This window comes from Cavia porcellus, unplaced genomic scaffold (genome assembly GCF_034190915.1).
Source record: "Cavia porcellus strain 051 isolate PalLab524CR breed Dunkin Hartley unplaced genomic scaffold, mCavPor4.1 scaffold_6, whole genome shotgun sequence".
NCBI classification, from domain to species: domain Eukaryota; kingdom Metazoa; phylum Chordata; class Mammalia; order Rodentia; family Caviidae; genus Cavia; species Cavia porcellus.
This window is the reverse complement of record NW_026947489.1, coordinates 78,938,898-78,966,473: the sequence shown is the minus strand read 5'-3', so window position 1 is coordinate 78,966,473 and position 27,576 is coordinate 78,938,898. Positions and strand designations below refer to the sequence as shown.

Here is a 27,576-nt window from a genome sequence, read left to right as displayed (position 1 = left end):
ATGTTTGTAAATGTACACAATGAAATACAAATAAAGATATCCATCACAATGTTATTTTAGTATCAAAACACTGGAAATAAACTAAATGCCCATGAACAGAGGAATGCTAAGAAATTAATGGCATTTTCATATGATATAATGCCATATAGGTATTAAGAGAAAAAAATACATTCATGCTGTGCTGAGGATTGAGCACATGGCCTTTGCACTGAACTACATCCTTATTCCCTTTTTCTATTTTTTTTTTTTTTGAAACAGGGTCTTGCCAAGTCATGAAGTTGACCAGGCTAAACTCATTCCTCCTGCCTCAGCCTCCAGAGTGCAGAGATTGCAGACATGTACCACCATCCCTGGCTTGCAGCTTTTATTTGTGTGATGATTATGGTGGCAATGACAGTAGTGGTGATGGTGGTGATAAAAGCTTCAGAAGGCCATGTTCTGTCTACATTAAAATCTTGAATCTCCTATAATTACTAATATAATCTTCTTGCTTAGGTAGGGATTTTGGATCGGCAGAGAACATTGGCCTTGCTGGAAGAGTTCTATGACCAAAGTTCACAAACACTTAGGAGTTTACTCCGAAACCCAAGACAGTGTAAGTACTATTCAGATGGAGTAGCATCTTCAAATTGGGGTGTCACAGTACTGTAATATGATCATTCTACCTCTTGTTGAATCCTTTCACATAACTTCTTGAGATGAGCTGCTTGCTTGGTTTCCCAGCATCCTAAGTTCCAACATGGTGTGGATTTCAGGAGACACTGCCGGTTCTCCCCCTGGAAGGGCCTTAGTCTGCCACACCGCAGCTGCTTACCAGGGAGGGGAGCTGCTTGCTTGGTTTCCCAAGGTCCTAAGTTCCAACATGGCACAGATCTCAGGAGACACTGGTGGTTCTCCCCCTGGAAGGGCTGCAGTCAAGTTTTATTTTTTTAAAAAGAGAAAGCCTTTTAATCAATGAGTTTTCTAAACAATATCTTATTTTTACACAAAGACTTATTACTTGGATGTTTTAAAATATGTAGATAGTATACATGGATTATTCCTAAAGTTTATGGTTTAACTACTACATGTTTTGAAGATGATGGACAGCCTGTAGTGTGACTCCTACTCTATGTAGTCTTAGATTCCATGGTTTCGCTGTTTTTTTGCACTACAAGAGTTGGAACCTAGGATGTATTATTCACTAAGCAAGAACTCTACCACTGAGGTATACCTCCATGGGATTCTGGTGAATGTTTTTCCTGAGGTTCTTTTTTATTTTTAAATGGAGATTGAATCCAGGGCCCCACGCATCCTAAGCTGTACCTTAACCTCTGTCTCTAGATTTCTGAATCAGGTGTCCATATGAGTTGTAGAATAAAGAAGCAGAGAGGGAAAAAGAAGGGAGAGAGAGTGAATATGGGAAAGCATAACCCCAGTGAAGATTTTCATGGTTAGAGACCTGCTCTTATTTTATATTGCAGATACTGAAAAGGTATTTGAAAAGGAAAATCATGTCCCTTTTCCCATATCTATGCTATGCTTATTGTGAGAGGACCACAAAATTAGTAGACAAATTTTATTTGCCTTGTCAATATAAGCAACACTCCAAATAGCAAAAGAAAAGTTATGTTCATTTCCAAAGCAATACCTTTTAGGAAGGGACATCTAATTCACAGCAGTGAATAATTTCATAATGTTCATTGAGTATTCTTTTGCTTTTAATGTGGTTGCGGCAAAAGGTTACTGATATTTCTTCAAAGTAATAGGACTATATTAAAAATCACTATGTTCAATGCTTCTTTACACTAATTAAATAACTGATTATTCTACATAAGACCAATTACTTAAGTAAATTAATTGTTTGTTTTCTGCATTAGGGCCATTCATTGAGTTTGAAGAGATAAATTTGCTTGAGTTCTGGGGAGACACGGATAATCAGAAACACATTTATGAAGACTTTGATGAAGTGTTCTTAAACATGAATGCATTACTTTCTGAAAAATATAACAAAACCCTAAATCAATCATTAGAGGACCCAAAAGATCAACCAGAATATGATGAGCAGAGGACATCAACAGCACCACCACCTCCACCCGAACAACAAGAGGGAAAAAGTGCAGATCTGGAGTCACCAATAATTTCAAATGAAGAACAAGGCAGAGAGTTTAATGCTGAGCAAAAATTGTACAGAGATGCAGTAATAGAACAGGGACCTGACACAGAATCAACTCTAGAACCAGAGTCAAATAGAGAATTAACAGAGGAACATAGACCACAGAGAGGGTCAACTGCAGAGCAAGGGTCACGCAGAGAATCAACTGCAGAACAAAGACCACAGAGAGGGTCAACTGCAGAGCAAGGGTCACGCAGAGAATCAGCTGCAGAACAAAGACCACAGAGAGGGTCAGCTGCAGAGCAAGGGTCACGCAGAGAATCAGCTGCAGAACAAAGACCACAGAGAGGGTCAGCTGCAGAGCAAGGGTCACGCAGAGAATCAGCTGCAGAACAAAGATCACAGAGAGGGTCAGCTGCAGAGCAAGGGTCACGCAGAGAATCAGCTGCAGAACAAAGATCACAGAGAGGGTCAACTGCAGAGCAAGGGTCACGCAGAGAATCAACTGCAGAACAAAGACCACAGAGAGGTTCAGCTGCAGAGCAAGGGTCACGCAGAGAGTCAGTAATGGAACAAGGACCATACAGAGACTCAACTGCAGAGCATGGGTCACGCAGAGCATCAGCTGCAGAACAAAAAGTGCAAAGAGGGTCCACTGCAGAGCAAGAGTTACTCACAGAGTCAGTGGAAGAACCACACACCGAGTCAGAACAAAGACCACACAGAAAGACAACTTCAGAACAACAGGACGGAGTCGCAGCTTCACAATCAGCAACAGGTAGAGTCTTTAGAAAAAAGACAAAATCTTGGCAGACTACTCTCTAAGTACTTTAAAATCCCTTCACAAATAGAGAGTTTATGGGAGCAACCATAAGAGGACTAACTATTCACCTGTTCTGAACTACAAAAGGTAGTTCCCACATCAAGCAGAAAAGATCATCTTTCAGAAAAGTGATTTAGCTTTCTTCTCCCTGTTTTGTGGAGTAATTTTAAAAGTCTTTTCAGAAAATACACATTAAACTTGCAACCTTTTTTGGCATATCAGGTAATGCAAACCTCAGATGTATTTTGGTACTCAACATCAGTCTAGACTTGAAACTTCAATTAAATGCACCTAAAATGTCTCTATCATCAGTCTATCTAGAATTTCATGTATAGTAGCACCCTATTAATAAGGGGTAAAATATAGCAATGTTCCATGTACATGTATTTTAACTGGTTTTTGAAAAGGTAGAAGAAGGCCTTTTGCTTTAAATGTGGTATGTGATATTAGCAACTACTTTTTAAATTTTCTTTTATTTCAGCTATGAAATGGACTGTGGGGGTTTTTTTTCATTTAGTTAAAGGATACATGTTCTATAAGGGTTTCTGAAAGTCATATTTCAGACAGAAAGCACTGTGTTTCAAATGTTTGTTTATGTCTCATTGGTCAGAATTTAGGTTTAAATACAGTGATGTCTCACTGTGAAGGAGGCTGGGAAATGTATCCTTTCTTTTGCATCACCAAATTGGGACACAAAAAACCAAGCTTTTGTCACAGAGCTGCTCTCAACAATTAAAATTATTAAGTAATTGTATTGTGGTCAATAATGATGCAATATATATGGGAAAGTACTTCCGGTTTTGGGTGTTCTATAGTTAAGGTATTTCTTTCATTAATTAATAGGATACTTAACAGAATATTTAATATTCAGTTCATAAGTATTTTATTTTGTGCCTCTTAGAAATGACAGAAAAAGGTGTCCAGAGAGCAAAAGCCTGTGAACCCAAGTCCCCCCAAATAGAAGGAAATTCATGGTCGGGTAACTCCTCATTTAATCTTCCTTTTATGTCATACTCTAGAACACAAATATTGTGAAGCTAAGGTGAAATTTGTTATAACATAAAATGTGCTTTTCATAGGTGAAGTTTTGTCTTCTACCTGGAGGATGAAGTATGTCAAATTCGAAGATGAGGAACAAGCAAACTTAATCTATGGTAACTCCAGGTTCACAGGTACATATTAACAGTAAAACTAGGAAGCATAAATAGAAGTATATTAGGTGGTTTTAATGTTCCATGGTATATTGTGGTAAAGAGTGGATTTTGCTGACACTATCCCCCGAGCCCAGCCGCACCTAGCCATCTCCTGCAGAGGAGGAGCTGGGCGGATCCGGAGTCCCTGCAGAAGCCCCTTCCCTTTGTCTGGAGGACTGAATATTTCTGCAAGCAGGGAGGGATCGCAGGTTCCTGAGGCACCTCGGCCTGTGGTGAGTGCCCAGCACAGTCTGCCCAAATCTCAGACTGTTCTGGACCCCCCAGGCTTCTGGGTGCAGTGAAGTGGAGCAGTGGGTTAGAGGCCACTACAGCCGCCTTCCCATCCCAGCTACACTTGGGAGGTCTGCTGAGCTCCCGACGGGTGAGCGGGCCTACACTATCCCCCGAGCCCAGCCTCGCCTAGCCATCGGTGTGCAGAGGAGGAGCTGGGCGGATCTGGAGTGCCTGCAGAAGCCCCTTCCTTTGTCTGGAGGACTGTGGATATCTCTGCAAGCAGGGAGGGATCACAGGCTCCTGAGGCACTGCGGCCTGTGGTGAGTACCCTAACCCGGCTGCAACTGAAGAGCTGTGGATCTTCCAAGGGGCAGGTGGGCGCACAGTGTCCATGAGGCCCAGCTTGTCTGGAACTGCGGAGTTCTGAGCAGGCAGAGGAGGGCCACTGGTTCTGTAGGCCCAATGGCTTGGGGTAGCGTGGTGCCAGAGTCTCAGTAGCTCCAAACATAGAAGGGGATTTTCAAAAGATACTGAGGAAGCTTTCAAATAACACTTGAAACACAGAAATATAGGAAAATGACAAAACGAAAGACCAAATTACAACCTCAAACCTCCAGCCCATCTCAAGAAACCCTAGGAGCGATGTATATAGAAGAAAATATATCCCATCCACCTCATATATCGGACATAATAGCTACTGAAATTGACAAGCAACTCCAGGAAGCTTTAAAGAAATTCAAACTCGAAATAATCTCCCAGATAAAAGAAGAAATGACAAAAGAAATGAAAGCGATTCTAAATATATCTAAAGAAAACACAGATAAAAAATTGGAGGAACTAAACAAAAAGATAGAATCCCTAGACGAGCAATATAAGAAACAAACAGAATACATAATGCAGATACACAGATATATACAGGAAATAAAAAACTCCACTGAAAGTTGTAAAAACCGCCTTAATGAAAGTGAAGATAGAATTTCAGACCTTGAAGATAGGATCACAGCTAGTGAACAGGAAAGGAAAGATCTTTTAAAAATAACAAGGAATCAGGAAACAACAATTCAACAACTGCAAGACGATGCAAAGCAGAATAACATAAGAATGATAGGGATTAATGAAAAAGAAGGAGACAACATAAAGGATATCAAGAGGATATTTAGAGAAGTAATAGCTGAAAATTTCCCAAGCATGAGATCAGAAACTGACATCAGGATCAGTGAAGCATATAGAACACCAAATAGTCATAACCAAAATAAAACTACACCCAGACATATAATAATCACCATCCCAGAAATCCAACACAAGAATAGATTATTAAAAGCTGTCAGAGAGAAAAGACAGATCACTTATAAAGGAAAACCTATCAGAATCACAGCAGACTTCTCATCACAAACAATAAAGTCAAGAAGAGCATGGAGTGAAGTATTCCAGATCCTAAAGCAAAATGATTTCAAACCTAGACTGATATATCCTGCAAAACTATCATTTAAAATAGATGGTGAAATACGATACTTCCATGACAAAGAACAGCTGAAGAACTTCATTAACACCAAACCAACCCTGCAAAAAATATTGAAAGACAGTTTAGATACACAAAGGAAAAAACCACTAAGCAAAACAAATAATTAAACAGAACAGAAAGATAAAGATGCAACAGCAGAGAGATAAGATTCCTACAATTAACCAACATTTAACAGTAATAACCATTAATGTAAATGGTCTCAATGCACCAACCAAAAGAAACAGACTAGCAGAATGGATCAAGAAACAAAATCCAACTATATGCTGTTTACAGGAAACCCATCTAACCCAGAAGGATACTCACAGACTGAAAGTCAAAGGATGGAAAACAATTCTTCATGCAGCAGGAATCCAAAAAAAGGCAGGAGTAGCCATTCTGTTTGCAGACAATGTGAACTTTAAACCAACAATGACCATAAAGGATAAAGAAGGTCACTACATACTCGTAAGGGGAAAACTCCAAGAGGAAGAGATAACTATCTTAAATATATACGCACCAAACTCCAGAGCACCCAGTTACATAAAACAATTATTAACTGAAATGAAAACTCAAATTATCAGTAACACAATTGTAACAGGAGACCTTAATACGCCATTGACACCAAGGGACAGATCAACCAGACAGAAAATGAGCAAAGAAATAACAGAACTGAATCATACCTGTGAACAAATGGGTTTGATAGACATATACAGAATGATCCACCAAACAACATCAGAATACACATTCTTCTCAGCAGTACATGGATCATTTTCTAAAATAGACCATATATTAGCTCACAGAACATATTTAAACAAGTGCAAAAGAGCTGAAATCATCCCTTGCATGTTATCGGATTATAGCGCTCTGAAATTAGAAATTAATGATAAAAGATACCGCAAAAATCCCACAAACACATGGAAACTGAATAACACACTCATGAGTAATCAGTGGGTCACAGAGGAAATTAAAGAAGAAATCAAACAATACCTAAAAGAAAATGAAAATGCAGATACAACTTACCGGAATCTGTGGGATGCAATGAAAGCCGTCCTGAGAGGAAAATTTATTGCACTGAGTTCCCACATCAGGAAAACAGAATGAATACAAATAAATAACTTGATGCTACACCTCAAACAGCTAGAAAAAGAAGAGCAAGTCAAGCCCAAAGCCAAAAGAAGAGAGGAAATTATAAAAATCAGAGCAGAAATCAATGCAATAGAGACTAAGAAAACAATCCAAAGAATCAACGCATCAAAGAGTTGGTTCTTTGAAAGAATAAATAAAATCGATAAGCCCCTAGCCAACCTTATTAAAAAAAGGGAAGAAAAAGCTCAAATTCATGCAATAAGAAATGAAAAAGGAGAAATCACTACAGACCCAATAGAAATACAGAAGATCATCAACACCTACTTCGAAAACCTCTACTCTCAAAAGTTTGATAACACAGAAGAAATAGACAGATTCTTAGAAGCATATGAAGTGCCAAAGCTAGATCAAGAGGATGTAAAACTGTTGAGTAACCCAATCTCTGCTAATGAAATTGAAAATGTAATTAAGTCCTTACCCACCAAGAAGAGCCTAGGCCCAGATGGATTCACTGCAGAATTCTACAAGAAATACAAAGAAGACCTAATGCCGACACTCCTCAAACTATTCAATGAAATTGAAAGGGAAGCAATCCTTCCTAAGTCATTCCTGGAAGCAAATATTACTCTAGTACCAAAACCTGAGAAAGACCCAACTATAAAAGAGAACTACAGACCAATCTCCCTAATGAACACAGATGCAAAAATCCTCAATAAAATATTGGCAAATAGGATCCAGCAAATCATCAAGAAGATTATACACCATGACCAAGTGGGATTCATCCCAGGAATGCAAGGATGGTTCAACATACGCAAATCAATAAATGTAATCCACCATATCAATAAAGCCAAAAATAAGAATCACATGATCATTTCTATAGATGCAGAAAAAGCCTTCGATAAGGTCTAACATTTATTCATGATAAAAACTCTACAGAAAATTGGAATAGATGGTCTTTACCTCAATATAATAAAGGCCATTTATGACAAACCAACAGCCAGCATCATACTAAATGGCCAAAAATTGAAAGCCTTTACTTTAAAATCAGGCACAAGACAAGGATGTCCTTTATCACCACTCCTATTTAATATAGTACTGGAAGTACTAGCCAGAGCAATTAGGCAAGAAAGAGAAATAAAAGGGGTAAAGATAGGAAAAGAAGAAGTTAAGTTGTCATTGTTTGCAGATGACATGATACTCTACATAGAAGATCCCCTAAGCTCCATTGAAAGACTCTTAGGCTTCCGGGAGAACATGGCGGACAGATAACAGCAACTACCGGAGGCTCTCTGAAAACTAGGCTCAGAAGCCAGGTATGGTGCGGACTAAAGAGACATAAGCAGGTGGAGTTATGCTCTGCTGACTCAGGAACGAACTCGGCTGAGAGAAACCAACTCGGAATGCAGTCCTGGTGCTAAAACAGGAACAGAAAAGCCTCGCTGCTGAGGCTGGACCCCACGCCATTTGGGTTTCCCGCCGCGCGGTGGCTGGCTGCCTCTACATCGGCTCGGCAAGGAGAGAGACGCGCGGAAACTCTGAGAAAGGGAGTCTGTGAACGGAGTCGAAAACAGGACGGGCAGGGAGGCATGTTCTGACTTGTGGCGAGGTGAGTGAGAGAAACTGACACTCCACCACAGTTTGACTCCAGCGGACTTTCTGGGCCCGGGCAGTCCTGCGGGAGCAGGGCGCGCTGGCGACTCCAGCCACACATTCCCCTGTCGGGCGGGATTGGTGAAAAGTGCCTGGCCTGCGTGACACTGCCGGCGGACCCCGTAGGCTGGCCCAACCCAGATCCCAGAGCCTGACGGAGGCCGGGAGGGGCGGGCCCCCGCGTAGGCTGCCTGGTGTGCAGCAGTGAGTGGAAACACCTAACCGGCGCAATTCGATCAGGCTGTGGCTGACAGAGAGAGAAGCTAGGCCTCTCATATAAGCTTGCATACATAAGGAACAGAGAATATGGGAAGAGGCAGCAACAAGAAAGGCTCCTCGGCCCCCAATTCTGAGAAACAGGCAATAACAGACACCGCACCATTACACATAAGGCGCCATATAGAGAGCCTCATAGACCAATTCAGGAATGAAGTTATCAACGACCTGAAGCTAGAAGTATGCAAAATAGTTAGAGAAATACTAAGCACCACCCAAGAAAAAACAGATGGTGGAATGGAAGAACAGAAAAAGAGGGGAGAAGTGTTTGATGGAGAAAACAGGGAAAGCATAGAATACGTGAAGCAGGTTCAAAGGGACTACCAAGAAACTAAGAAGTCTATCGAAGACTGGCATAACAGCTTGAAAGAAACTAAGGACAGACTATCTGAACTGGAGGGCAGAATTGTAATATGGGAGAATGAAATGAAAAACTTCTTAAAAATAACAAAGAAACAAACAGCAATAATACAAAGACAAGAAGATGATAAGAGGAGCCATAACTTAAGGATTAAGAACATAAAAGAAGAAGTAGGGACACAAACAAATGAACTACAAAAGCTACTCACAGAAATAATCCAGGAGAATTTTCCTAATTTAGCAAAAGGTAAAGATACTCAGATGTATGAGGCATACAGGACCCCAGCTACCTACAACCCAAACAGAGCAACACCCAGGCATATAATAATAAAAATTCCAGAAATTCAATACAAGAACAGAATATTAAAAGCTGTCAGAGACAAGAAGCAGACCACTTACAAGGGAGCACCCATCAGAATTACAGCAGATTTCTCTGCACAAACCATCAAATCACGAAGAGCTTGGGGGGAAATAATTCAAGCTTTGAAAGATAATAATCTCCAGCCAAGATTGAGATATCCTGCACAACTGTCCCTGGAAATTGATGGAAAAACAAGGTGCTTCCAGGATAAAGAGGAACTGGGGGAATTTGCAACCACCAATTCAACTCTACAGAGAGTATTGCAGGATATTCTAAAAAAAGAAAAATACAAAGAATCCAGAAATAATGGAGGACACAACGAATGGAGCAGAGAACAAAGTGAAGAAGACAAACTGACAGCTACTGACAGAATAAGAGCTCAACAGAAATGAGGCAGAGAAGATTGGATGATAGGAACAGCTATTTTGGAGAAAATGACATCTTAATAGGTAATACTAATTTAGTATCATCTTGTTTTGAAGTCTCATCTAGCTTTTGTCCTTCTGTCTCCAATGGTCCAAATAGGTTGTATCTTACTGGATTTTATTATGTATGATAGTATAAGCAAAAACCTTTTAAAGACAAGGAGATTATACAGAAACCATTGTTCATTTTCTGTTAGTCGATTCTAAATACTCTGTAATGCTGTCATTCTCTTGAATGGTTTTACATTGTTTTGATATACTTAATGCTACAGTATACGAAGTTGTACTCAAGGATTTCAAGGAAAGAGATAATATGGTAACTACTTTTAGGTCAGGATTATCTGGTGGTGAAACACTATTCTGCTTAAATGGTTATGTTTTGATCTGTGCTGTTTCGTTGTTATGCCCTCTTTTATCTCAATCTCCACTCCATTATTTACTTTTTTATTTTTATCCTTTTAATTAAAGGAAAAAAATAGCAGGATATATTATAGTAACCCACTTTGACTTTCCATTACCTCGATTTAAAGCCCTGTATTACTCTCACCATCTGGTTTTTAACTGATGTTCCCCCATTCTGTTTTGCTGGATAGTATCAGGTTCGAAAATTTAGGCATCAGCTGAGAAGATAATGAGATTCATTATGACGCCCATTCTCATTGACTTTTATCTATTTTTGAAGACCTACAATGTCTCCAATGTTTTGGTTTTGTCGGTTTTATTCTTTACAGTTTTGTTCAATTGTATTGTAACTAACAATATAGGCAATTCTATTAGAGATAGCGGGAGGCATTATGGTAACCATTGTTGATCACCTTGTATTATGTTTTCACATTATCTATTATGTCCACCCTTTTGACTTGACCGATTCTGTTCTGTTATGTCACATTTGGTTTTACTCTCTTCCAAAAAAGTAATAAGAACCATGGGAGCAATGAAACCCAAAATGTGTAATAGTCATTGTACAAAAGAGAGGAAAAGAAAGTGCTCTGTACTATATAACTGCATGTATATTTAAGTGTATAAGATAGAAAATGATATCACAGAGTTTTATTGGATCATTGAACAGAACTGTTTGCAGTATCATTGATGGAATGTCCACTTTACAAGCTTTAATTTTGTGACTTGAACAATTATTTCTAAGATGACAATATGTAATCCATTAACTAGTAATTTCCTACTGTTCATTTTTTTTTCTGCAAATCTGTATAACTTGTACCCTTTCTCTGCTTTTTTTTTCTCCTTAAATAAAATTTAAAAAAAAAAATTAAAAAAAAAAAAAAAAGAAAGACTCTTAGATACAATAAATAAATTCAGTAATGTGGCTGGATACAAAATCAATACTCAGAAATCAATAGCATTCCTATACACAAACAACAAAATCACAGAGAAGGAAATAAGAGAAACTGGACTATTCACATTAGCAAGCAAAAAAATGAAATATTTAGGAATTACTCTTATGAAAGAAGTGAAAGACTTATACAGTGAAAACTATAATACACTGAAAAAGGAAATTGAAGATGATCTCAGAAAATGGAAAGACATCCCTTGCTCATGGATAGGAAGAATAAACATTGTGAAGATGGCCATTCTCCCAAAACTCTTATACAGATTCAATGCAATCCCAATAGAAATACCATCAACATACCTTATAGATCTAGAGAAATCACTCCTAAATTTCATCTGGAACCAGAAGAGACCTAGAATCGCAAAGGCAATTCTAAGCAGCAAAGGCAAAGCAGGAGGCATCACAATCCCTGACTTGAAATTATACTACAAAGCAACAGTAGTAAAATCAACAAGGTATTGGAATCAAAACAGAGCTGAAGATCAATGGAATAGATTAGAAGATACAACCACAACTACAAACACACTCAACCACCTTATCTTTGATAAAGGAGCTAAGCAGGTTCACTGGAAGAACGACAGTCTCTTTAATAAATGGTGCTGGAAAAACTGGCTCTCCATTTGCCGAAAACTAAAGCTAGACCCATGTCTATCACCATGTACTAAATTAAAATCTAAATGGGTCAAAGATCTGAATATTAAAAAGAAACACTAAATCTATTGGAAGACAAATTAGGTAGAAACCTTAGAGACATAGGAGTAGGTAGAGAATTCATGAACAGGACTCAAACCGCACGGGAAATACTTCCCAGAATCAATAACTGGGACCACTTCTTATTAAAAAGTTTCTGCATCTCAAAAGAAATCTCCAGCATAGTGAAAAGAAAACCCACGAACTGGGAAAAGATTTTAGTGAACTCTCTCTCAGACAAGGGACTCTTGTCTAAAACATATAAAGAATTAAAAAAACTCAGACCTCCAAAATTCAACGATCCAATCCAAAAATGGGCATCTGAGATGAATACGCAATTCTCAGATGAAGAAATGCAAATGGCAAATAAATACATGAAAAAATGCGCATCATCATTGGTCATTAGAGAAATGCAAATTAAAACCACACTGAGATACCATCTCACTCCTGAAAGAATGGCCAGGATCAAGAAAACCAACAACGACAAATGCTGTGGAGAGGCTGTGGGGAAAAAGGAACTCTCCTGCACTGTTGGTGGGACTGTAGACTGGTACAGCCTTTGTGGAGGTCTGTCTGGAGATTTCTCAAAAAGTTGGGATTGGAAATCCCATTTATTCCAGCTATTCCACTTCTAGGCATATTCCCAGAAGAACTGAAAGCATCATACCACAGTGATATATGTGCACTTATGTTTATAGCAGCACAATTTGTAATCGCCAGATCTTGGAAACAACCCAAGTGTCCATCAACTGAGGAATGGATAAAAAAGTTGTGGTATTTCTATACAATGGAGTATTATTCAGCTATAAAGAAGGATCGCATTGAGATATTTATCAATAAATGGGCGCAGCTTGAGACCATACTCATAAGTGAAATAAATCAATCTCGCATGTATGAATACCGAATAGTTTCCCTAATGTAAGTAATGATTCAAATATATAAAAATATGTGGTAATCATGATTCCCCATTATGTGGCCTTGAAGCCTTATAAAATTTTCATTTATTAATTAGAAAGGCTTTATTCTGGGCTTCTTGATATGGAAATATTTGAAGCTATGGTATATGAAGTTTTATACAAATATTTCAAGGAAAAAAACAGACACTATGGTAACTACTATTCTTTAAAAAAATTATTTAGTTATTTCTTATGTTTATTTTAATTAAGGGAAAAATTTAAAAAATTAGGATATATAATAGTAACTCTTTTTGATTTCCTATTAACTTGTTTTGAAGTCCTGTAATACTCCCACGATCTTGTTTTGACTGATTAGACTCTGTTCCATTCTGTGCAATAGTATCAAGTCTGAGGGTATAGGCAACTACTTTGAAGGCAATAAGATTCACAAAGATGCCCATTCTGGTTTGACTATTGTCTCCTTTGGAAGTCCTGTAATGTTTACAATGCCTGAGTTTTATTGGTCTTGTTCTCTACTGTTTTGTCCAACTTTATAATATCTAATGAGATAGACAATTCTTTTTAAGGAAACAAGAGACAACGTTGATAACCATTGTTAATAACCTTGTACTCTGTTCTACATCATGTGCTATGTCTATCCTTGGTTTTGACTGACAGCTTTGTTTTGCCATATTTGACTTTATTCTCTCCCCCCCAAAAAAGTAATAAGAACTAAGGAGTAATAAAATCCAAAATGTGTAAATTTTGTTGTAAAAAAGAGAGGGAGGAAAAAAAAAAGAGCTCTAACGGATATAACAGCAAGTGTGTTTAGGGGTGTTAAATAGCTGACTATATTAATGTTTTTGGATCATTGAACACAGCTGTTTGCAGTCTCTCTGTTTGAATGTCTACTTTGTATTCTTTGATACTGTGATTTGAGCAACTATTTCCAAGATGATAATATGTAATCTATTAACAGGTGATTTCTTACTGTTATGTTTTTTTTTGCAGTTCTGTATTATGTGTAACCTTACACTGCTTTGTTTTGTTTTGTGTTTTTCTCTTTTTCCTCTTAAATAAAAAAAAAGAGTGGATTTTGCTGAAACACAAAGCGATCTTTATATTTTTTTGTCTTTGATAGCTGATGGATCCAAATATATACAAGATAGATGTTTTTGGTAGTGGTATGCTATTGGTGGATATATGTACTATTGATAAATATTCTTTTATTTTAAAACTTATAAACACACACATATATATGTGTGTGTGGATATATATATATATATATATATATATATATATATATAATTGGAGAGAGAGACAGAGAGAGAAAGTCTCACTATGTAACTCAGGCTGGTCTTGAACTCAGTATTTAGCCTAGACTGACCCTGCGCTCAACAGCAATCCTCCTGTAAGTGCTGAGATTATGGGTGCAAGCCATCATGCCTGATTTGGTATATTTTTAAAAAACCATTACATGACCCTACAACTGTTTTGAAGCTATGATCCAAACATACAATAGAAATCAGATATTAGATTTTAGAACTTAATAAAAATCACTCCAGCTATTTCTCTTATTCAAGGTTCATATCTAAATATATGAGACAGTTGAAAATCTATCTTGTTTTCGAAGACCTATAAAGCAAGCTCTATCCAACACAGAAAAAAGCAGAATTTAGCTTTCAGTTAGACCATGTGTTTAACTACAGTTGTTCCAAATTCTACTTATTTTACTAAAATGCTACTTTATCACTTTCTCTTTCATAACAACAAGTAGTAGAACTAATTAGATTAAGATTTTCTTTTTATTTAATTTTTTTCATTTAAACCTGTGTCAAATAAAAAACAGTATGCTTGAGGACCTGGATTTTTATCCCTAGCACTATAATAACAAACTTCATATGTTTAAAATATTCTGGTGAAAGTGCATAGCAGGGCTGAGGATTTAGCTCAGTGGCATAAGTGTCTGCCTGGCAAACTCAAGGTCATGAGTTCGATCCCTGGTACTACCAAAAAAGAAAAAGAAAATGCATATATTCATTGGTCAAACTTTGCTCTATTTTTTCTTTTCCTCTTCTTTTTTGTATCCCTACAATATGGGGGGACCCAGGGCTACAATTGTACATCCCTGGCTATTTTTTTTTAGATATTGTCTCACTAACTTGCTCAGGCTGCCCTCAGACTTGCAATCCTCAGCTTCCTGAGTAGCAGGGTTATTGGCATGTACCACTGTGCTGAGCTTGCCTTGCTAACTTTTAAACATTGTGTGGGTTATCATTTTTAAGGTACATCAGATCTCATAGCAAGCATAAGAACGTGAATGAGTGAATCAATGAGTAAATCAAACAGAAGTAACTGGACTGAGGAAATATGTTTTATGTTGTAACATTAAACTTCAAGACAAATGCATTAGCCAACACTCTCAGGAGGAATATTAGCTAATTTATGCAACTAAGAAATCCAGAGTATAGCTGGCTTTGGCACAACAGGATTGTCTCACTTACATTTCTTGTTGCTGAGACAAAATACCCAACACCCCAAGTAAAAGGAAGAAAGATTTATTTCAGCTCACAGTTTGTAGAGATTTCAGTCCATAGTTGGCTGACTCCAGGGCAGGGCAGCATGGCAGAAAGGCAGCACCGAGGAAAAACAGTCCATGGCAAAGAAAGCAGAAGGCAACAAGCAGCAGCGACAAGCCTGCCTTTCCTCTCTCCCTTTCTATTGCATCCAAGCTGTGAGCCAGTTCGTTGGTGCCACCCACACTCATGGTGGGGCTTTCATTATCCATACCCAGAACTATGCTAATTTCAAGCAGTGGACTAATTTTGTACTGCACCCTTTTAATCCCACTATTACATGCTCCAGATCCAGCTAGCTCTGTAAATCCTGACCTATAAGTGCATGAAGCTTTAAGGAATCTCTAGATACTAGCTGTAAAAAGGATCAACATAACGTAACAAGTATCTCTTTCTCCCAGCTGTGTTCTTCTCTGTGTCACTTCCAACTTTAGACAGTTTTCTCTTTTTTTGTGGCTAAAAATTACCACAAGAACATCTCTAAGCTTATATTTTACTAGTTTAGCAGTCAGTGTACAAAAAATTTGGCTTATGACAGGTTATTATAGGCTTACTGTGGGCTTATTTTATTGCTGTTATACATAAATTATTGTCTAAAGCTATTTTACACATCTATGGAGAAAGGATAAGATGCCTTAATACCACTTAACTCCTCTGAACTAACAGTAGAGGAGAGATGTTTTCCCAAACTCTCATGATGCTGCTCTCATGAAGGAAGCATATATTCCTAGCCACTACAACCATCAGAGACCTGGCTAAGAAAGCATATATTCCTGATAGATAAAAATCATAGATATTGATGCTGGTGGTCTAGTTCAGAAGTAAAGTGCATGCTTAGCATGTGCAAGGCCCAGAGTCCGATCCCTAGCACCAAAATAAAATACATCAAAATAATAGCAGATGTCTATTACAATATATATTCATTTGTTTTCTCTAAAATTGGAATTGTTCCCTTTACCACTTGGTATCTGTTTCCTGCTTCACAGAACTACACTCAATTATCAGAAGTATTCAGTCTTTCAAGGAAGTAAAAGGCAGGAGTATCTTCAATGGAAGTTCCTTTGATCTACTCCAGTTTGTACAATTCCTAGAGACGTTTGTTGGTGAAGATGTACCCTTGAGTGCCAGTGAGACCCTCACTTCTTTTTTTAAGAAGGGCTATGTTGAAACAAAAGAAGAGAAAATGAATGCCTTAGAAAAGGTGGGTAATATTTATCAATGAAACAAGTTAGTGACCTAACTTAGTTGCTCCCAGTTGTACATCTTATTTTTGTTTTTTACTGGTTCATTTCTTGATTTTTTTTTGTACATCTTATTTTAAAGACGTGCAGCCAAACTAATCACTTTATTTCAACAAGCACCATCATTACATTTCTTGTTTTATTGGCAAATGTTCAAAGGTCACAGTCTAGAGAACTCATTTCCCTAGTGATAAGATGATTGTTCCTAGCAGGAAGTGATTTATTATACAGCTTTGTTTTTCCTCTGAAGTTTAAGTGGATATGTGTACGTGCAAAGATGTATGTGTCTCTGTTTGAGTGCATTTACAAACCCAAATACAGAAGTATATAATTATAGCTAGATTATATATTTTTATTTACAGGATCCCAGGTAGCACATATCTCCTAAGAATTTAATACTTTCTTAGATGATAAATAAATGTATACACGTTACCTTATACAAGCTAATTCTCTCATATGTGAAATGAAAATTACTTTCACCAAGCTTATTCAGTAATCTCATCAGTTTTATGAGTCTTCTCAGGCTAATTCCAGAGTTGATATCCTTTTCGCCTCCTCAACTGCAGGTCTATCCATTTAGTCAAAGGCACATATTTATTTTCTTTTTGCAACTAACTATCTATATATGAATGCAATTGCAATCTAATTAATAGAATTCATCTAATAGAAAATCTTAAAGGTAAATAAAATCAATGTCAAGTTCAGTCAATATTAAATATAAAAAATAATTTTTTTAGCATAACCACTTTTCATTGTTTGAACACTATGTTCATTCTCTTTCAATATAAAACATCCCCTAAAAAGTCAGGAAAAGCACCTCACGTGTTTATCACATTTTTTTATTAATGAAAGAGGGACTGGAAAAGAATTCTTAAGAAGGTTAGTACCCTTTCCTATATAATATGTTTTAGTCCACTGTAGACAGTTCCTGGTTTCATTTGGTTCTGTTCTGCTCTGTTTTGGTTTTGGTTTGTTTTGGTTTTTGTTTTGGTTTAGAAGTGAAACAAAGAAGTGACATTTAAAGGGGTTAAAATTTTATTCTGAATTTTCATGGTTTACTCCAAAGTAAAGCAGTTTTTATAAAATGTTCCAGGCTTTTAAAAAGTAAGCCCAGGGTGCTATGTAGCATAATGAACATTATGTCTTCTGTGACTTATTACCCGTTTCTAACCTAGGTTAGACAAAATGCTTTCCAGATCCGACAGGGACTTCTCTTAAAAGCCCTTTTTCAGAAATGGGACAGTGATGGCTCAGGATTCCTGGATCTAGAAGAAATTGATAAAATCTTACATGCATACAAGGATGGAATGGAAAAAGGATCTATGAAGAAAGGTAAAACTGTATAGGATTGACAACCATGTTACTAAGTTTTTGTTGGATAGTTGAACAGAACTGTTTGCAGTTTCGCTGTTTGAATTCCCACTTTACATGTTCCATTTCTGTATCTTGAACAACTATTTGTAAAATGACAATATGTAAACATCAATTAGTGATTTCTTACTGTTTATTTTTTTCTCTGAATGTGTGAATTAATTCTACCTATTTTCTGTTTTGTTTAGTCTTTCTTTAAATAAAATTTTTAAAAAAGAAAGGTAAAATATAAGAATGGTGGTTGAGCCAGGGATATAGCTCAGCAGCACAGTGTCTGCCTGTCAGGCACAAGTTTATGAGTTGGTTCAATCCCCAATACTAAAAATAATAATAATAATAATAATAATAATAATAATAATAATGTTCCTATTTAAGTCATGGTAGCAGTTTGTCTTCAAGTTTCCCACTACCGTGACATATACAGTTTAAAAACAACATTGATTATACTAAGACTATTAGCTATCACTTTACACTGGTGGTACCACGTCATTCTAATAGTATGACCATAGTTTTTAAAATGAAAAATAACAAGTGTTAGCAAGGATGCATAGAAATCAGGATTTTTATACATGTGTCACTGTATGCAGGAGTGGAATATCCAACCCCTTAACTCCACATAGTAAAATTGTTTTTGTGTACATGGTTGCCCACATTCTTGAGATTAAAAGAATCCAAGCCATGTCACATTTCTGCCTGGATTCTCTTGTTCATTTAAGTCTGACTGACTTGCAAATTTCTCCTCAATTTACTAATTTCTTATTCTCTTCTCCTCCTGTGCTATGTTTTTCCTTTCTGATCAATACTTCCCAAACAAAAACTACTTCAGTTTTCATTCTAGTATAATAAATTCTTTTCTTCACTAGGCCCCAGTCTAAATAATTTCAATCTTCATTGGATTTAAAGATTTATCTGGTGACTTCTATATACCCCATTTCTAATATTTGAAGTATATATAGTATGCACGGTTGAAAATTTGACAGGATTGGTTAAATCCTTTAGCTCTTTCAAACATCATCATATTGGTTGATCTTTTAATATAATTAGGTTTATCAATTGTCTTGTTCTCTTCAATAACTATGTCTTCCTTAAACTGTGTCACACTGTACTGCTTTTCTAAGACTGAATCCAAAGAGGATTTACTTAGTGAATATTCAAAAGGCTTAATAATGTGGTTTCTACTTAGAAGATGGGTAAATTTCATAACACAGAACCATGTTCTACAGAAAATCCTAAATGATGATCAGGATGTCTGACTTCTAATACTAGATCTTCACTGCACAGTCGTGTGACCTCTGACCAGTCACATAACTTCTAGAGACACAGGTATCCTTATTTGTAAAATGAAGTAGTTAGTCAAGGTGAATTCTAAAATTTAAGAAACCTAATGATGATGTTGGGAAGTTCAATATGTTAGATTATAAGGAATCCAGCTATATGGAATTATACAAAATACAATTTAAGGAAAAACTACAGACTCCAGATCCTGTGCACATTGCCAAGATCCTCTCAACCTGCTTACACTGCTTCACTTTTGATTTTCTGCTGGTTGAAAGCTGCATGGGAAGGGCCCTTGGAGACCCTCAATCCGTACAGTAGTTAACATTTAATTATTCTTTGACTCCCTAAGAGTCCCAAAATGGCAGAGCAGTAAGTGCCAGCAACTCAGTTTCTCCAGGACAAAGTGTCTTGTGCCTAGAAAACAATAGTTTGAAGAAGAATTAAAGTGAGTGGACATTACTCAGGAACCATGAGGGAACCAACGGAGGAAAAGAAAATAGGATTAAGTGATACAGAAGAAATAGATCACACCATGGAGAGACTCGGCAGCTCCGCTGACAGAGGCTGTCTAGCCACCAGGTGGAGGCAAAGTGAAACTATTTTGCTCCAGGAGAGTCGGGCAACTGCATCGGGACTGAAAGGAATCATCGGGTCGTTGGAACCAGCAAGGAAAACATAGGACACTGCTTCCAGAGCAGCCTTCCACAGTCAACTGTAGATGAGTGAGCTCAGTACAGTGCCTGCAGTCACAATTGCGGAACAAGAACTGGCAGGAATGCCTTTGTAGGGAGGGCTGAATTTTTGAACCTGGGTACCAGAGCAGCCCGCTGATTGCCTCACACTGCCAGGTTCCCAGAGTGGATGAGAGAAAGAGAATCACAGAAGACCGCTGGAAATTGAACGGCAAACAAGGTGGAATCCCGTGAGCGAAGGGGTTTGTGAACACAAGTCCGGCTCCTGTGGTCAGAGGCCGAGTTTGATCTGAGTTGCATGGGCCTGGAAGTTCACAGTGGTGTTGAGTTCACACTGTAAGCAGATCTCTACACTCAGCACCATTCTGGGGACAGAGTGGCACCTTAGACTTCCGGTGTGAACAGTGAGCTCTGCTCCTTAACACTAGGCTGTGGAAAAGAGCCGTACGTCCGAAAGACAGAACACTTTCTTTTATTATTCTTTATTTGATTACGTTATTTTTTCATTTTCTATTTTTTACTTTTTTATTCTTTGCTGTTTTCCTTCTTCTGTACATTTTCCCTCAAAATTTAATTTCATTATTTTCTTTTTTCCTTTAGAGCATGTGTTTGTGTGTGTGTGCTGCTTTCCTCATGCCTTTTTTCTCATATAACTTATAGAGGGTAAGAGAATTCTCCCTAATTTCACCTGACTTGTTTTTCCTGGGTCTTATTCATTCGCAATTTTTCTTTTTCTGTCTGTCTCTCTGTCTGTCTGTCTCTCTTTTTCCTCTTTTCATTTGTTTCAGTTTAACTTTTTCTGTAATATTTATGTCATAGACTCTTTTCCCATCTCCATTTCTCACTACCAACTTTGTACTCAATTTTCTTGTTATCTCTTTCTAAATATATAATATACTTTAGCATCAGTAGGTTTCTTTGCCCCATCTCCTATTTCCACCTTCCCATACCATAATGCTGAAGATATTTTTTTTTAAGTTTTCTTTTTCTTTTTTATCTTCTCTCCCACTCTGGCATTGCCTAGTTGCAATCCTCTGGATGTCAGATAACTGATTCTATAAAATCACTGTTGAATGCTATTTTTCACCATTAGAGGAGATATCACCATCATATTAATGCACATTTACTATGATTTAAGACTAGGGTTATTATGATGCTTATAGTCAACAAGATACTAGCAACTAAATTGCAGCACATTATCAAAAAGATCATACATCATGATCAAGTAAGTTTCATCCCAGAAAATGCAAAGATGGTTCAACAAAGTCAATAAATGTAATACATCACATAAAGAAAACCTAGGTCAAAACCATATGATTATATCTGTAAAAGCAGAAAAGGCTTTCAATAAAATCCAGCACTGCTTTGTAATAAAAACCCAAAATGAAACAGGTATAAATGACCACACCTGAATATGATAAAAACTATATATGACAAACTAATAGCCAGCATCATACTAAATAGGCAAAAGCTAAAATTATTCCCCCAAAATAAAAAAATAAGACAATTATGTCTACCATCATCTCTTATATTCAACTTAGCACTTGAAACATTAGCAATTAAGCAAGAGAAAAAAATAAAAGTGGTATACATAGGAAAGGAAGAACTTAAATTATCATTATTTGCCGATGACATGATACTCTACATAGAAGATCCAAAGGACTCCAACGACAAGCTCTTAGAATTAATAGCAAACCTCAGCAATGTAACAGGATACAAGGTTATACACAAAAATTATTATTTGTGTATAACAACCATGAATGAGATGAGAAAGAAATTATGAAAATAACACCATTAACAGTAGCTTCAAATACAATGAAATACTTAGGAATTAATTTAACCAAGGAAGTGAAAAACCTCTAAAAAGGAAACTACAATACTCTGTAAAAAAAAAAAAAAAAAAAAAAAAAAAGGAGAGAGACTGAAAAAGACATCAGAAAATGGAATACATCCCCTGCTCCTAGGTAGGCAGAGTCAATATTGTCAAAATAACCATACTTTCAAAATTGCTATACAGACTCAATGGTATCTCAATTAAAATATCAACAGCATATTTACAGATCTGGAAAAAACAATCTTAAAATTCATATGGAACCAGAAGAGACAGACCTACATTAGCAAAAGAAACTTTGGGCAACAAGAGCAAAGCTGGAAGCATAGCAATATCTGCTTTCAAGCTATACTACAAAGCAATAGTGATAAAAATGGCATGGTATTGAAATAAAAACAGATAATTGGATCAATGGAATAGAACTGAGGACACAGAAACTTTTCCAGATACACTATCAGCTATTTGGTCTTCAACAAAGAGGCAAAAAGCAAATGTTAGAGGAAAGATAGCCTATTCAATGAGTGTTGCTGGGAAAACTGATTATTTGTGTGTAGAAGTTTGAAATTAGAACCTTATCTTCCATCACATACTTAATAAAAGTCAAAATGGATCAAAGATCTAAACATTAAAACAAACATTAAACCCACTAGAAGATTAAATAGGCAAAATACTCGAAAACATGAATGTAGGAAAGGTTTTCTAAACAGAACCTCAATTGCCCAAGAAATAGCAGCAAGAATCAACAAATGGGATTATATCAGACTAAAAAGCTTCTGCAAAGTTAAGAATCTGTCAGTAGAAAGAAGAGACAACCTGAAGAATTTGCCAACCTAAAAAATTTGCCAGCTGCTCTTCAGAGAGAAGACTAATACCTAGACATATAAAGAACTTAAAAAAAAAAAAACCTAAAATTAAACATCAGGTCAAGAAATGGGGGAAAAAAAAAGAAACATGCAAGAGAAATTAACAGCACTTCAGAAAGGAAGAAATCAAAATAGTCAAGAAGAAGAGAACCAATCAGCATCTCCTGAGATCCAGCCATGTTGGAACTTAGAGCACTGATCAAGAAAACAACACGCCCTCTTTCCTGGTAGGCTGCTGTGGCAGGCGAGCCAGGAAGAGAACCAGTCAGCATCCCCTGCGAGCCTAGTGGAGCATGGGCTGAGAATCAAACATCCCCCAGTTCCATTAGCAATTGGGGGCCAGATGTCTGAGCATCTCTTAGGAGGATGACCATATGCAATATAGCAAATATGTGGGATTTCCTCCTGTCTTCTCTTTGAAGGCCGATATTGTTTCCACTGTTTTTGCTTGGTTCTGATGAATTGTTTTGCTCTATTTAATATCCTGTTTTGATAGGATTTATAATGTTCTGATAGCTGATTGAATGGACAACTATTGTGAAGATAACAAGATATACTATGGTACCTATTACTGTTATCCCAGTATCCTGCTGTGAAGTTCTGTACCAATTTCACTGCATTGTCTCAATTGGCTTTGTTCTGTTTTGTTCTATTGTGTTTTACTACCTTCAAAATAAAAAAAAAATAGAAATATATTAAAAATGCTCAACATCTCCGGTCATTAAATAAATGCAAAGTAAGACTAAGCTAAGATAAATGTATGAAAAAATGTTCAGTATCACAGATCATTCAAGAAATGTGAATTAAAACAACATTGAGATTCCATCTCATTGCAGAAAGAATGATTATCATTAAGAAATCAACCAATAACAAATCCTGGCGGGGATGTGGAGAAAAAGGAATCCTTCTGCAATGTTGGTGGGAGTGTAGAGTGGTGCATTTACTGTGGAAATCACTGTGAAGATTCCTCACAAACTAGGATTGGAGGTCCCATTTGATCCAGCTATTCCCCTTCTGGATATCTTCCCAAAAGAATTAAAAACATCATACCACAGCAATATATGTGTACCCATGTTTATAGCAGGACAATTTGTAATAACTAGATCTTGGAAACAACGTGAATGCCCATAAACTGAGGAGTGGATAAAAAAGATGTGATATTTTTATACAATGGAGTATATTTAGCTATAAAGAAGGATAAACTTGAAGCTTTTATAGGTAAATAGATGCAAGTTGAAACCATACTCATAAGAGAAATAAATCAGACTCATATGTGTAAACAGCATATTGTCTTTATAGGGTAAAAGAACCTGGAAAAGTAAATAGGATCCAAAATGTACAATAGATATTGTGAAAGTGATAAGGGAAGAAACTCAAAAGGAAGTAACAACTGGGATGAGGGAAAAGAGAAAAGAAAGAAGGGAAAAGATTTTGTATACATACTAACTTCTGTGAATTCATCAAAAAGAACAGTTTGTGCTTTCATTGTTTGATCATTTTCTCATGTCTATATCTTATAATCTGAACAATTACTTCGAAGATAATCATAATATATTAAACATTGTTAATTTCCTATTACCTGGTTTTAAAACTTTGTATCATCATTTTTATTTTTTTGGTTTTAAAATTTAAAAAAAGAATTTCTTTTCCTCCAAAATCAGATGGCATTAGACATCCTAACAGCAGCACAGGGGGTACTTGTACAATTGTAAAAATGGCATGTTGTATGTACATTCCTGATCCTTTGCTGAAATCTCAATATCTGTTCAAGATATCAGACAGCTGCAAATCAATGACATGTCAGACTCTAAAATTCCCTGGACCTTATCCTTATCCTCATTATCAGAAGCCATTACTAGCTCCTCTTGATAGAAATCTTTATTAACTGTACTCATAATTATCCTATTGATTTTATTATTTGGCCCATGCACACTTATTTTTGGTGGGACCCATCTTTGTCCTCCAACCTCTTTTTCTACTTCTCTATTTTCTCTTTAGTCCATTTTAAATTTTAACCTCAAGGGAAAAATTGATACATTAAGGACTTACATATTGCATATAATTCTCTGGGTTTTTTTTACATTTTGTTATATAATCACAAATCTAGTTCATATGGTTAAAAGTTATAAATTAAGGATTAGCTCAATTTGTCATTTTCTAGGGTATGTTTGATGCTATTTGGTATCACTACAGCCAAAATTGACATAATTGCTCAAAATAGCTACTTTTAAAATTTTTATTTTAAAGAAGGTAAAAGTAAACAGAACAGAACAGATCATAAGAAAACAATAAGAGACACAAATTTCAAAGCAAGACAACTGGAGATCTTCACTGTCTATTATATTGTCTCTTGTGTTCTTCCAAATAGTTGTCCTATCTTCACATACAGTAAATTCATATAAAGCAAAACAGTATAAAACTCATCAGAACAGGATGATGAAGGCATTTTAGGTCTTCAAGACCAGACAATAAGGAAGTCAACAATGGCTGCCACAGTGTCTCTCATTCTCTTCAAAATAGCTGTCCATAACTTCACATACATTGAAATTAAACAAAACAAAACAGACTAAAATCATTCTGAACAAAGAATAATAGATTGCTGGATTTCACATCATTGATGCTATGAAATCAGACACTAGGTACCATAGTGTCTCTTTTTCTTCAAAGTAGTTGTTCATTTCATTGTGCATTATATAATCAGTTCTCATAAACTGTTTAGAAGTCCAGACAAAACAGCAGTCTAACAAACCAGATTCAAATAAGATCAGTCATAATAAGACAGTTTAAGTTATACAGAGATCCAGATTGAGTTAATAGGAAATTAAGGATATATCCTGCTATATATAACCATAATATATCCTGCTATTTTTGGAATAGCTGTCTGTGCCCTCAAATCTAGTACAAGTGGACCCAGTGGAACAGAATGTAATCAAACTAAACAAAGTGATGAGAATAATATGGCTTTTAAGACCTGATACACTATTAGCAATGTCCTCTGCCTTCCTTTTTTTAGACAATTCCTTCCCTTTCACTTTCACAGGATGCATTGTACATTTTGAATCCCACTAACTCCTTTAGTTTTTAGATTAGAGGACAACCCACTGTTTACCTAAGTGGTTCTGAATCTTTTTACCCCTGAGCTTGATCTTAAGTTCTATTCCTTTACCTACAAAAGCCTCAAGATTTTCTTTCATTATAGCTGAGTAGTTCTCCACCGCCCAAAAGTATCATGTCTTTCCGACCAGTCTGCAGGTGTTGGACGAGCTGCCCCTATATCTCTCTGGTTCCCTGTGACATACAGCATTGTTTTCTCATATTTGACTTTCGGTCCATAAACCCTCTTTCAGGTTAATTGTATTTCCTATGCAGAGCATTGCGGTGGATCCTATCTCCTGGTCTACTCTGCCTGTGTTTCTTTTTGTTAGTGTATCAAGGCTATCTATGTTAGAGATTATAGCCAACCTTCTCTGCCTCTTTTCTGCTATGCTATTTTTTTTTTTTTTTTTGCCATTGGTTGTCTACTTTTCCCCTTCATTCCACTGTCTGCCCCACTTATTGAGGCCTCTTGCCACTGTTACTGAAAGCCTGGTGTTTTTTTTTTCCTCTCTCTCTAGAATGTCCTTCAGTACTTTTTGTAGGGTTGGATTGGTGTTCACGAACTCCCTCAGTTCCTCTTTGTCATGGAAGCATTTTGTTTCTCCATTAATTTGAGAGATAGTTTTTCAGGGTACATCAATTTGGGTTGGAGGTTATTTTCTTTCAGGGCTTGGAATACTTCACTCCAAGCTCTTCTTGATTTGATGGTTTGTGTCAAGAAGTCTGTTGTGATTTTGATAGATTTTCCTTTATAGGTTATCTGTTTCTTTTCTCTGATGGTTTTTATATTCTGTTCTTGTGATGAGTTTCTGGGATCTTGATTATTATATGTCTGGATGTAGATCTGTTTTGGTTGTAGCTGGCGGGAGTTCTGTATGCCTCATACATCTGAATATCTTTCCTTTTCCTATGCGTGGGAAGTTTTCCTTAATTATTTCTGTGAATAGCCTTTGTCTTTCATTTGTGTTTACCCCTGCTTCTTCACTCACATTTTTTATTCTTAAGTTATAGATCCTCTTGTCTTCTAGCCTTTGTATTGTTATTGCCTGTTTCCTTGTTATTTTTAAGAGAGCTTTCTTTTTGCAATCACACATTGCAAATTTCTCTTCAAGTTTTGATAATCTATCTTTAGTTTCTTTCTGGCAATTTTGCCAGCTTTCAATAGAGTTTTTAATTTCCTGCTAATATCTTTGAATCTGTTTCATGTATTCTAGATTTTTTTATATTCTTCATGGAAGATTTCTCTCCTTTTTCAGTGTTCCTCCATTCTTCCATTTGTGTCTCCTTGAAGGTGCTTAGCATTTCTTTTATTAATCTTCTTATATCTTGTTTTACTTGTATTAGAATTTCAGTTTTGAGTTCATTTATAATATCATGAAGATATTTCTTTATGTCAGTTGATGCCATGTCCAGTATTGCATGTTTGCTGCCCTGGATCTCTTCTGTATTTACCTCTCCTGGACCCATCTTCCCTGGGGTGGCTAGAGGCTTTTTCTTATTTCTTTCTCTTGTCATGTTTCTTGTTTCTTCCATGTAGGTGTATGGTGGAGGTCCCAGCCCCTTTCCATAGTGGTTACGGTTCTTCTGAAGCATGCTGGCTAGGGTTTGCTGCCCTCCCCAGTTTGCTGTTGATCATTGAGGTGCAAGCAGGAGCGATGTAGGCTGTCCCTTCTCCGAGCCAGTCAACTAG

The 27,576-nt window shown here is 36.7% G+C and overlaps 1 protein-coding gene across 4 annotated transcripts in view; it reads left to right on the top strand.

Moving 5' to 3' along the window:
* Positions 1 to 27,576, top strand: part of Efcab5 (EF-hand calcium binding domain 5) — a 170,982-nt gene that overhangs the window by 89,328 nt on the left and 54,078 nt on the right. For all 4 annotated transcript variants that reach the window (XR_010048216.1, XM_063251107.1, XM_063251105.1 and 1 more), the window contains 5 exons: positions 496 to 595; positions 1,860 to 2,873; positions 3,998 to 4,090; positions 16,501 to 16,715; positions 17,931 to 18,087. Coding sequence is in view for 3 of the 4 variants with exons in the window: in XM_063251107.1 (XP_063107177.1) it covers positions 496 to 595; positions 1,860 to 2,873; positions 3,998 to 4,090; positions 16,501 to 16,715; positions 17,931 to 18,087 (1,579 nt within the window). In the remaining variant the exon portion in view is untranslated. The remainder of the gene's footprint in view (positions 1 to 495; positions 596 to 1,859; positions 2,874 to 3,997; positions 4,091 to 16,500; positions 16,716 to 17,930; positions 18,088 to 27,576) is intronic.